Here is a 13,168-nt window from a genome sequence, read left to right on the forward strand (position 1 = left end):
GTGGGTATCTTGCTATGGATCCCAGACTTCACTCCAGGCACAATTTTTATTTGAACTATCACTGCATTACCCCAGCAAGGGCTCAACTGGTAATTGCTTGGTGATATAAGACAGCGACCTTTCTCTGGCTTTCTGCATATAAGTCACACACCCATGGTACTGTCAGAAAAACCTTTGCAGATTTCTCTTTGCACGTTAGATTCTGCTACTTCTGTGAGCGACTGGATTTTAACTGCTACACTAGCATAGGTAGCTACTGAGGAGCTCAATTCTTTTCAAAATAGGTTTCCCACTGCAGTAGTGCCATTCCTTAAATCTTCTGTGCTAGACTTGCAAAAAGGCCTCATACTGTTTCAAACCCATAGTTCTACAGTTATTTCTACAAGGTTTCAAGACCTGCTCTGACATTACTGTACTGTACCTTTACTCCAAGTACACATAATATAACTTCCTCAACTAAAGACTCCCTGTTAACGTTATTAACTTGTTATAACCACCTCAGCATGCTCTGACATGCTGAATGTGCTTGTCTCATACTGGTACTTTGGCTTGGAGCATCGAAGGTCCCAGTCCCACTTATCTACATATATTACAGATCTACACTTGGGCTCAGAGGGAAACCACCACCATTTTTCGGACTTGAAATCATGACTTAAGCAGTTATTTACTGATTCTTGCATCTTATTTTCAAAACTTAAAGCACTGAATATGAGGCTACCCATGGAAGTGATACAGCTACTCAGTGAATGAGAAGGTTTTAGCTAGATTAGCGTTTTCCTAACTCAAAGCTGCTGTGGGAGTCAGGGGCACATTGGCCTTCCCTGGGCAACTCCAAACACAGTATTTGAGGGCAGACTGCCACAAACCTAGATATATACAGAAAAAGTCCTGTATATATAACCAATCATCTCCTGTATTTACTCGTTAGGCTTTTGACAGATTTTTCATGAACAAAGTCAGAAGAAAGGGGGGGAAGGGGAAGTATGGTGTGATGTGTGTCTTTCACCCACCAAGACAAAGAAACTTCCATCCAAAGTAAACCTGAACTATGAATCATTAGGACAATGATAAAAGTTAAAATGGTAGGAAAGGAGTAAATATTTTGCTTCCATAAATAATTTTCTTATCTCAGTTTCACAACATAAAAATGAAAGGAATTCTCCAAGCTCAGAGTCATATACGCTGAGTTGATTCTAACTCACGTACCACAGCTGATGACAGTATTTCTGCAGTCAGAACTTGACCTGAGCAGCTCCCTATGTTCCCATGAGTGAGAAAGAGTACAAGCCATCTCAAGTGATTTTTGAATCTGAACATTACAGCTGCAATGGACTACATCTGGACACTTCCGCTGACTATACAATTTCTTGCATTTCATTTGCACTGTGACTAGCCAGACTGAAGGGTAAAATGATGTCAAGATTCTGCTTTAATCCAAATAACAAGGAAATTCTGCATTAAGGCTCTTTCACCCTGATTGGTAACAAGGAAATTCTGCATTAAGGTTCTTCGAGCTCAATTGGCTTCTACCTATAGGCATAAAAGTGGAGTAAAGTGGTAATGAATCAGGTCTTTCCATTTGTTACGTTTTCCTGCATTCAATAAAACCAGTAAGCAGAAAGTCTTCCATTGTTTGGTCTTTCTGACGTCTCTGAACTGCTGGGAAATAGCTGTGGATTTGGTGGCTTCTTCATTACATGCCCACACTCACTGGCAAGAACTATTTTCACAGAAATTACTTTATTTTGCAATTTATTTTACCATCAATCAGAACTCAAAGAGTTATAATCTTGAGAAACACCTACTAACATTTACAGGCTTGAAAAATGGGTCCCCATGTGCTTATTCTAGGAAAAGTTTCAGAAGCACAGTTAAGGTCATATGGGGCAAAGACACTCTCTGACCAGCTATGATCTGAAAGAAGTGGAACTGCAAGGCAGGGTTTATTGAATCAGGCATAGCATCTCATCAATTAGGCTATCTACAGTCTGGATCTGAGCTGTCTTGTATGAGCCAGCTAAAAAGTTAGCATTTTAAGTTGCACTCCTGTGCTCAGAACCAGCTTGATAGCCTGTACACCCACAGCTATGGACATGCCCTTTCTCTCACTAAGAGCAGACCTAACCCATGACTGATGGTAGGAGGTACGAAATTTGTAAATCTAAGCAAGCTTCTTGTAATCTGACCAAGAGCGTATTTTTGTATACACTTTTTTAAAACAGAGAAACCTTTTAAAAAATTGACTTTTTAGTAAGATTCTGCTCTCCAGTTCTGATCTACACTAGAAAGTCTTATTTCCTTAACTGAAATACCACAGTTAAATGGGCAAAGGCACATGATCTCTAGCTTTTAGTACACTTAGAATGAAAGTATTTTTAAGTGGGAGACAAACTGAATCATATATCCCTAAACCACATTTTATAGCCTTGCTTCTCCATACGCATTGCTGGCCAAAGAAATGGGTGACAGGGCCACATTATTTTTCCCTGGTAATTTCACATCAGATAGTCCTAACAAGGCTAGTGAGATGCACTGCCTGATGCCAACATTCTACAGCCTTCTCTTCGCATTGTAGGGAAGACTTTACACAATAGCAGGAAGAGGATCCTCTTTGTCTTCCTACTCAAGGGAACGAGACTCTCATGTACACAGAGATATCATATTGTCCTTCTGTGGATGCACAGTTCCTCTATCTATTCTAGCAAGATTCAAGATCTTGTTTTGCACAAGGATGAAGAAACAGCTCATTGAGATGAGCAAGAACAGTTCTCACAGAGAGGAGCTTGTCTTTGACTCTCTCAAGTGGAGACCTGGTAGGGCACAAAGATAAACCAGGATGGGGGCATGAGTTAACATGTCACTTTCCAACACAGTCACAACGTGGAAATCTGGGATTTGCTATTGAATATTCAGCAGCGTTGTAGCTGTTACTGACATACACGGAAATCATGCTGCCACAGTCTGGAGATTCCCTTTGGTGAGTGGTGTTGCTGGAGATCAGAGCAGACACAGATGGTGGACTTTGGCACAGAGGGGAGAAGGAAAGATGGTCACCCATATGATTCCTCTAAATTTTTCTTATTCTAGTATAAGAACTAGTATCCCTTTATGGTGTATATGACTGAGCTAAATGAGTGACAAACAAGAACTGGGCTCTGACTTACATTTTTGACTAGGAAAATCACCACCCTACAGAATTTGATAAACAATGCTTCAACTCTGATATCACATGTCAACCACAAAATAGATTACATTCACTGAAGATCAGCCTCTCCCCTTCTGAGGTCAGTGATGGAACAGGGAGGGGTATCAATCTTCCTTTGACATAGGAAGGGATGAAGATGCACCCACACACTGTACTTCATGCTATGTACTTGGAAAGGAAAACGACAAATTTCACAATTGTAAATAGCAGGAAGCTGATATCAAGAGATGGAGAAATAATCTTGGAAACATGTATGTGTTAGAGTCAATATTTCAAATGCTTGAGAGCTTTCCAGTATTTAAGAGTGTACACTGCTTTCATGTCAGGGTGGCTTTAACCTGTCCAAATTGATTATCTTTCAGCAAAATATTTGGGTTTTATTTATGTCATTCATAAAAACCTTTGAGAATTTTTTTTTTGTCTGGAACTTCTTGTATTTTATTACCACTTTTAATTGAAGAATGGAAAATAACTTTTGCTGAAACTAACAGCAATGAATTTCTAATTGCCAGAATTTATACAGATCAGTCTCATTAAAAACTGTAATTGTTGTGACTGTCTTTGTGGTACACTACCTATCTTTCAAATTTTCTTAATCAGTCCTAGATTTCTGTTTCCTAAACAGTATACTTCCATGTGAACAGATATTAATCATGAAGAGATGTTATACATTGCTGTGCACAAAGGCAAGCATTGATGATTCTGACTGCATCAACCCAGGAAGATATAAAATCCAGTTTGCACCACAATAAGCATAAGTTGTACCAATTTCTTCTTTTTACACATCAAAGAAGCATACATGTATCAAGTCAGTTATCAAACTGGCACTGCAGACTATTCTTATAACACGTACAACAATATTTTACAGTATTTATTATCAGCATAGAATATTTTACTTAAACAGTGTGTTATAAAACACCACTTCCTATCTTAGCTTTTGTATGTTCACAGCCAGTGTTTCGTCTTTAATCTGGGTATTTTAACTGTTGTCACAGTTTCTTTTCATTAATGTTGACACCACACCTGTAAATGTACAAATAACTGTACACTGACAGACATAATCCACATTACCAGCAGCACTGTCATCTAGTGGAGAAATCTAATATAGCACAATATCAAAAGATGCTAGTAAAAAATATTATGGTAGATTCTTTTACAGATTTGAATTACTGATAAGTCTTACTAGAAGTCATAAGCCATACATATTCCACATAAACAAATCCATCTTTATTAGCACAATTATATCATGCTGATTTTAATTGCACTTTTGTCAAGCTCTCATACTCTCCATTTTGATAATAATAGTCCATGCCCCCTGTGTAAACATTATCTGAAGTCACGAAATAAGGAAACTGAGACCTGTATGCAACTCACGTTAGGTCAGTTGAACACAAGCCGAGATGTAAAAAGATAACAAGTACTTATATGCCATAAATTTTTAGGTGCCCCAAATCATGAGCCCTGCTCCTCCCACCCGTATGATATCTCATCATGGCGCTGTGGTTCCACAGGCTGCTCTGGATGAACTTACAGATGAGGAGGTAAAACATCCTGAATACCTATAGCCTTCAGGCTGCTTCTAGCCTGTCCAACAGATGGTCAAGAGAGTCAGCCTCCCTTTGCTGACCAGAACTACTTACAAACCCTGCAGTGCATGACCTAAGAAACCCTTCCAAGACTTTCAGACACTGTCATCATCACCATGCCCACTGAACGGGAGTCCTGGTCATGTCATAGCACTGACTGTAAAAACATGGTGTGGTGTCTGTTGTAGAATTTCTCATCTAAATAGCTGGTAAAGGCTTGCAGACCACAAGTCAAGGGAGGGGAATAGTAGAGCATATATTCTCTTGGACTGGTCATATATTTTTAACATAATAGTGCCATCCTGGCCATCGCTTTGACCTTAGAAGTACAGTACAAAGGAGAAAAAAGTTTACTCTGGGGAGAAGGGAAAGTCCCAGCTGCTTTTCTTCAACACTGCTTAGCTCCCCATGGGCCCCACAACACACACACACAGTTTAGACATCCCACTCCAAGAAATCTACCCATGTTCTGAGGGTTATGGCATCCATGACAATTAGGACACTGATACTATGTTTGGTTTACCATGACCCTTCCTCCAATGCCGTTGCAAAAGCACAAAAGAATTAGACTTTTACCTTCTCTTCGTGCATTGCTTATCACGCTTGCTGCAGATTTACTCATTACATGGACTACAAAAAGGGGACAGTTTACAGCATTCGCTATAGTAATTGCTCGTTGTGTAGCTTCAGCTTCCACTTCTTCGGGACGACACAATTCATGCCCCTCAGGACCAGTTATTCCCATTGCCAACATCTTCTTTGCACCCTGAACACCACACAAAAACATGTAACATTGAGTTAAAGTGCAACCATGGTGTCATGAACACAGTGCCATTCAAAAGCTTCTCAAACTAGCCACTACAGCTAGTTTAAGGAAAAAAAAAAAACAAAACAAAAAACCCCAAAAAAACAAGGCAGTTACGAGTTTTTTTCAAGAGAAGTTATTGTTGTGTTATCTGAAATCCAGTATATCTCTCAATAAACAGGGGTCTCAGAGAACACACTCCACTAGCTTGCACAGAGAAATCACTGCTTTTGAAAACCCTACTCCTCTCTCAATATGTGCTCTTAATTGATAACAGACAGTAACTGGGATGACAGTACTAATGTCTCATTGGAAAAAAAAAAGGAAAGATCCTTACTCAGCACAAAGATACACATCCAGAGTCTCTGAATGAGGCTCCAAGGTTTTAAGAAGCATAAGATTTTTGTCCCTACTATATTCCAGGAACTTATGCTTTGCTGATTTGAGATTCCTTAGCAATAAATTAATTTCTGTTATGGGCCCTGGGGCAGAGTCAAAGAACTATTGAATAGAATAGTCAAAGAAACTCAAAGACATCAGCGTAGTTACACTTCCAGTGCCTCCACACAGCACTAGGGTGGCAGTAGTAAGTGTGAAGTGAGGCTAACTATGCATAGAGGGACATCGAGACTTTTGTGCCCAGTCAGTAAATCTTTTTCCATACTTCTGGGTTCATTCCTGTTAGATGAGTCGACTATGTTTGGAGAGACCTAGGGTTAGGCATCACACCCCCAACCTCTAAATACTTGGCCTAGTGTTCTCACTTCGACTTGGTTGATGGTCAGGCTCTGACTGTTGCTTTCTTTGTCAGTCAAGTATACATATTATACTGCAAGTATATATCTTACACTGCAAGTATAACTCTCATTATAATTGAATCATTTGTCTCCTGGTCTACCCTGAACCCAGGACTCCAGGTTACGATTTCTTAGCCTACCACAAACATCTTTTAGGATCTTGGATACGATGTTTGTCCTCAGTTCCCTGGAAGTAAAATGGGGTAGAAAAGCCTTTCCCTGTGATACAATGATGGTACTAATGAATTTATCAAAGTGGTCACGTAGCAGGACCATTTATATTCCTGACTTTGATGGACAAAATGTCAAATGCCTACCTGTGCAATTAGATCCCCATTCTCTGCATGGACTTGAGCAACTACTCCAAGTTCCTTACAGCAGGAAAAGGCTGCATACAACTCCTCATCATTGACCATGTACAGATCTTTATAGGCCATAAACATCTTGAAGGAGTTGACACCTTTGTTTTGAACAAGACTTTTCATTTCTTCCTTCACCTAAAAGATAGCAATTGTCAAAAAAAGAGCAATATTGTATTTTACCTGTTAATAATTTTGTATAAAGAAATTTTAAATATGAAGGATGAGCCTTCACTCACCCATTAAACATATGTGCAATCCAAACGGCCCATGTCACGTATCTAAAGACTGACTTATACTGTTCTTCTCGTCTCAAATTGATTCTCAAAATATATAAACCAGTACCACTGCGGTGCAGATATTGGAGGCACAAAATAATTGCAGGAAGGATATGTTTTTTATGAAAACTAACGAAGCAGAATTTTATTCCAAATAAGCCTCCTGATGTTGAAGACATCCAGTCCAATATTACAGTGTATCCAACTTACACAGTATGGAGGTTTGTGCAAAATTAATTTTCAAAATTGGATTGTAATAGGGTTCAGCTTCTGGCCTGAGCTTTGTCCTGACTCTAAACAACACACAACCTTTTGAAATATTTTGTCATCAAACAATATGGCTCTAAAACTCCAGATGCAAGCCTGCTTTTTTTCTTGTATGCACTCCTTGACAGGAGTCCCTGCTTCTGCTAGAGTCTGTGAAGCCCAGCAAAACTTTATGTCCCAAAGAAAGAAAGAAAGATGCAGATTTTAGCCCAAAGGTTTCTTGTACAGTTAATTAGCTAGAACCACCCATTACCTAATTTTGACTCTCCCTTCCCAGTAAAATGATGGTGACAGTAATTGTCATGTGTCTGTGATGCTACTACAATTTCCACAGAATTAATTTTTTTCGAAAAGTAAAACATTGTTTTTCATCTTCTCTCTAATATTCTAGTTGGATCTACCTAAGGTGAGAGATTGATATAAAACTCAAGGAAATTTTCTGGACTTACGCAGAAGAGGGGTGTGAGCATATCTTGAGTAGTAATTATCAAACAAATACATACCTGACATAAGGCCCTACTCTGGCACAAATATAGATGCATTTCATTTATTTTCTTCTTCACTACTTACTATGACTAAGGGAAGTCATTGTAAAAAATGTATGCTTTTAATCAATACTTTAAATCCTGAGCAGATGATAGCTAATTAGAAGGGCATGAAATATCATTCTTCTTTATCCAGACCTTTTACAGCTACTAAACTTCAGATCTTTCTATTTCTTTCAGTCTTAGCCTTTTTAAAAAATTAGCTTCTTAACATAAACCAGACCATTTCACTGATTTACACATCCCTAGTTTTACTGGATTTTTCAGCACAATTCCGTTGTTCTCTACTTAAGACAGTTTTAAATGCACATTCCTCAAACTTCACTGGAGAATTTATGTCTTTGTTTTGAGCTAGAAGTTGTAATCAGTCTATTAGTGCACAGAATACCAAAGATGGGATGTTGGTGGAGTAAAGGCTTTAGTTTATGTGTTTTAAAAGTTAAAAATTAGAGGAAGTACTCATGTTTGAAAATGGAATTTACTGAATATATATGTACTGATGTATGCTCTCTGAGGATCCAAAGTGGTCTTGTAAAACAGGTTCACATAGATGTCAAGCATGTGAAAAGTTAATTTATTCAGTAAAGTGTTCAGGCTCTCAGCAAACATTCACACAACAAGGACAATTCTCCCATATGTAAATTCCAAAAAGGTTTTTTAGATAATCTCACATTCAAGTAATTATTTACTCCAATACTGCTTTACTTTAAGGAGATATTACCACAGTCACACAGGAATAGTACTCCTCCTTTACAGCTACAGTACCATATTTTTCTTGTACACCCTTACTGGAAAAAAAATAACACCGTGACTCAACAGGAGCATAGATTATCAAGTGTTCAAGTAAGAAAAAGCAAAATTCATGCAAACACCTTTTGCCCCCTCTGGCCTGCCTGGTCTTGATCTCGCACAACTGCTTCCTTTAACTTTGTGCAGTATTATCCAAAAATACAGGCTATCTGCAGACTTTCTGTATTTTTTAAAAAACGTGTACTTTTAGAAGGGTGTGGACTATTTCAGGTGTCATTTTTACACACAAAAATACTATTACACTCCCAGAGAGCTATATTTAGCATGTGAGGGCTAATTCAAAGCAGGTGCAGTACCAATTCATGGAACTGAATATCAGCTATTGTGCTTACCTTGTTGCTCCACCATGTAACTGCCACATGCAGTGCATAATCACAGCAGACTTTAGGGTCTGCCCAGCTTTTCCATGTGTCAAAGGCTTCAACAAGAGAACAGCCTTTCTGAGGGATGGCAAAGTCGATGATCATAGTGGTTCCTCCTGCTATAGCAGCCTGAAAGGAAGAAAGTTAAAATTTAGCAGTCAGAGAGAATGCAAATTTACTCCCACCCTCTCTGATTCCCTGTGCAACAATAAACATTAGTACACTGAAATGCCAAAAGCCACTGAAGAGTTTCCCTGAATAAAGCCTGAACTGGCAAAATGAGTGTGGAGATTAATTCACCTCCTTTGAGGAGGATGTTCTCAAAGAGGTATTCAGAAGAATCGTGGGGAAATTCTCAGACTGAAGGAGAAATTTTCGTACATGTACAAAATTTATAAAAGATTTGGAGATGAGTCTGCAGTATTCAAGCATCAGTGAGTTTCCTTAAGCGGGTGAGATCACTGAGAAAGAAGAGCACCAGAAGATCATAGGCAACTTGAGAAATGCTCCCTCAGAGTTTACATAGTTGAAAAAACAAGCCTGTGTGACAGAAGACTGTTAAGGAGCAGATATACAATGAAATAAAACCAAATTTAGTGTGAAAATCCCCAAACTCTTGTCTAACACCAAAATGATTTTTAAAGTATTTTAAAAATATTTTTTTTTTACTGACAGGGTATCATTTAATAAAACTGCATATCAGGTTTTTAAATAGAATGAGATATTTACACCCTCCATATAAATATTCATAAGCAAATAAACAAGAATCTTACTTTATATATGTTGTGAGGATCAAATACTGCTTTTAAACAAATAATTTTCACTCTCTTTTATGGACAATTGAATTGCTACTTTTTTTTTCCTTTGAAGGATCTTTGTTATTCACTCACAGAAACCAGGTCCTTGACTAAGAGAAATTGATCTAATATAGAAATTTCTTTGCTGTAATTGTTGGAATCTCCCAAATTAGCATGAGAAATCCTCTCTATTACTCTGAACAACATCCCTTTGTACAACAGGTACAACCAATACAGATCAAAATATAGACAATTTAAATTCATGTAATATTACTCTTCTTATTTCTAGATCAGTCCCTTCCTTCTGTTCACTTAGCAGTCTGAATCAAAATTGTAAATATGTCAGTATATTTTGCAAAAAGTTTGAAAAATGACGTAAACAATTGTGATTCTGTGATGAATTCAGCAAAACATTTTCTCCAAGAGAAGTTGTACAAACTGTCAAATTTTTTGTCCACAAAACAGATAGACTTCTTATTTGGTAAAGAGGATTTACAATTTAAAAATATTTATAGACTTAAAAAAAATGTCATGGGCTCCACAACTCCATTCGAAGTCTCTTTTTTCCCCTGTCTTTGTAAAGAGAGGCATTCTGTGCCTTATTTGTTCAACTGAATGGGTAAATCTCAGCTAATCATTGTAACATGTTTTGCAATCGTTGGAACACAACTTTGTCTCCCTGAATATCTTGCCAAAATATTTGTCAGATGATGACCTTCAGTAAATTGCTCTGAACACTTGCCACACTTTGACCTGGGTTAAGAAAGTCCACAAGATCTAACTTTTGACATCTGATTGCTGGGCTGGATCTAGAGTCTTCCTTTAGGCTGATTTGTGTATGCAGTCTCTGTTTTGCAGCTTCCCTGTCCAGTGCCTCAAAAAGTTATTCAAAAAACTCCCCAAAACTATAACTTTTTTTGCAAGCTAGTACAAAATTTATCTCCCCTACTTTGGGATTCTACAGTGTAGGCACTTACATATAAGTTAGTCTGCATCTTTGCTTCTCTTTAAAGTCAATGGAGACAAAGAATGAGATCACTTACACCTTAAGAAGGTGTCTTAAGAGGAAGCCACAGTCATTGCTGTTTCTTTTACATGTTTTCTCCTGACAGACAAAATTACCTGGCTTCAAGTCACATTTGTTTGTTTTCTTTTGCAATGTCAAATTTCTAAACACTTTGTCGATAATTAGCTTACAAAAATGGTCTTTACAGAGAAAAAAAGGATTGTTGCAGAAAATGACAAAACATTCATATATATATATTTGTGTACTGCAATCATGTAAAATAAGTATTCCAGAAATCAAATTCTGCATTTCATTCAGTCAGGAAACATAGTTTATGATGTCCATAGACAAGCAGAACAGACATAGTGGAGTTGATTTTTTTTCTCTCCATTTGTCACAGAAAGCAGTGTGAAGACCACTTGCTTGTGGAAACCATTTCAGTAACTATAATTTAAAAAAAAAAAAAAAAATTCTTGTCTATAGACATCTGAAAAAGACAACATTGTTAGGCTCATATAATAACAGAGGCCTAGTTTGAGGAAAAAAAATCCTATAATCAAAGTTATAATCCCTTTCCAGCTATCATTTCTGGAGATGGAAATTCAATACTGTAGCTTTGCTTTTACATCTTTTCTTACATTTGACTCAGAGAGACATGCTATGTTTGATGTGGCAGCCATTTTGGTATGGCAAGAAAAATCTGCCGTGATAGACAAAATAATATTTCGTCAAAATTTTGCAGAATAATTAGTCTATTATAATGAGCTGCTATAACTTCGGTGCTCATTGAGAACAATTCTAGTGCTTAAAACTATCCAGCATAAAATACTTCAATTCAAATCACAGCAGCAACATCAGCAAATCTATCTTGAGTTTGAATAAATATTGTTATTGAAAAAAGCATGCCAGTAATTTAAGGACAGCAATCAGGTCATTTGTAGTCCTCCCTTCAGTACTCTGGGCTCAACATTAAAAAACCCAAATCCTTGCTAAAGCGTGGAAGTGTACAATTATGCCACTCAGACAATATAGCTCACACTGTCATGACATGATGGGGGAAGCAAGAAATGAATTTTCCTGTTAAAGTATAGGGTCGATTTAAGCAAGATGGCAAACTTTAAAGATTCTTAATAGTTGTGTGGTTAATGCACCACACCATTTATTAAAATGACTGGAATTTCACTTATTTCAATTATTGCAAAGAAGTATTAAAGAAGTACTAATTTCAAATTAGTATTTTGCACATCAAAAAAATGCACATCAGCGAAATCCATTTCTTTAAGAAGAGATGCATTATCACTTCCTGCTTTTTATCAAACTCCAGTTCTGCCGTGAGAGGGGCAAGATATAACAGAATCTCTGAGGATGCTGGCTAACAGATAAGCCAAGTAGGGCAATGCGATCCCTTCTGTGGGCAAAGGATTTCAGCCTGCACAGCAAAGCTCTTAGAAAAGTACCTTACAAATTTTAGGGAGCTCTGTATGAGTATTTTTACTGTATGGAGATGATGATAGTACTGTTAATATTAGTAACTGATACACTGAAGGGAATGCAGGCAATGTCATGAGGTCATAAAAACACACTCCAAGTGTAAAACTGGGAGAAATTATCTACTTTGAGAAAGTGTATTTGAACTGGGCTTCCACTGAGAGACAGAGTAAGGTCTGAAGTGAAGGACAGCAGAAAAGTTTGCATTCCTCCAAGCCAACAGAGGAGAAAGATTGGATTACCACATAAGCGCTCCTAACGTTAAACTGTTGCTTTAGTTAACCTTTACTTGGAAAAGTATGAAGCTTGTTGCATGCACCAGTGCAGGTTGTAGTCTGCATGGTGACAGCCAGGGTAAATGAGTGTGTTTAACAGTTGCAGCCAGAAAAGTCTCTGAAGGAACCCAAATAACTTACTGGTTGACGGTGGACCTGTGACTACACCAACCACTTATCACAATATCCCAGCCAAGGGACAGTAACAGTTGCCTGTGCTTGATTGTCTTTTCTCTCTTTTAGAATATTGAATAACCAGCAGACATCCCTTTCCGAGAAAGCACAGATGCACACGCAGACACACATATGAGCACCCACCTTGGTTCCTGTATAGAAGTCATCTTTTGACCTGCTACCCATAAAAGGGAACTGCATGTGTGTATGAGTATCGATGCCCCCAGGAATCACCAACTTGTTGGCTGCATCCAGCACAACGAGTCCAGTCGGTGGCTCAGGGTTTAGGTTCGGTCCCACTTGCTGCACCACTCCATCTTCCACATACACGTCAGCCACCACAGAGTAGTCATCATTTACGACTCTTCCCCCCTTGATCAGAAGTCTCTGCTGAGCCAGGTTTTGGTGTGACAT

The 13,168-nt window shown here is 38.0% G+C and overlaps 1 protein-coding gene across 1 annotated transcript in view; it reads right to left on the reverse strand.

Moving 5' to 3' along the window:
- The window catches only part of DPYS (dihydropyrimidinase), a 30,609-nt gene extending 17,441 nt beyond the window's left edge, over positions 1-13,168 (reverse strand). The window contains exons 1-4 of the mRNA XM_086466024.1: positions 12,899-13,168; positions 8,985-9,143; positions 6,711-6,890; positions 5,368-5,557 (exon numbers count right to left, since the gene is read on the reverse strand). Of these exons, the coding sequence (XP_086322150.1) occupies positions 5,368-5,557; positions 6,711-6,890; positions 8,985-9,143; positions 12,899-13,168 (799 nt within the window). The remainder of the gene's footprint in view (positions 1-5,367; positions 5,558-6,710; positions 6,891-8,984; positions 9,144-12,898) is intronic.

The sequence above is a fragment of the Leptosomus discolor genome, chromosome 5, assembly GCF_034619465.1.
Source record: "Leptosomus discolor isolate bLepDis1 chromosome 5, bLepDis1.hap2, whole genome shotgun sequence".
Taxonomy (NCBI): domain Eukaryota; kingdom Metazoa; phylum Chordata; class Aves; order Leptosomiformes; family Leptosomidae; genus Leptosomus; species Leptosomus discolor.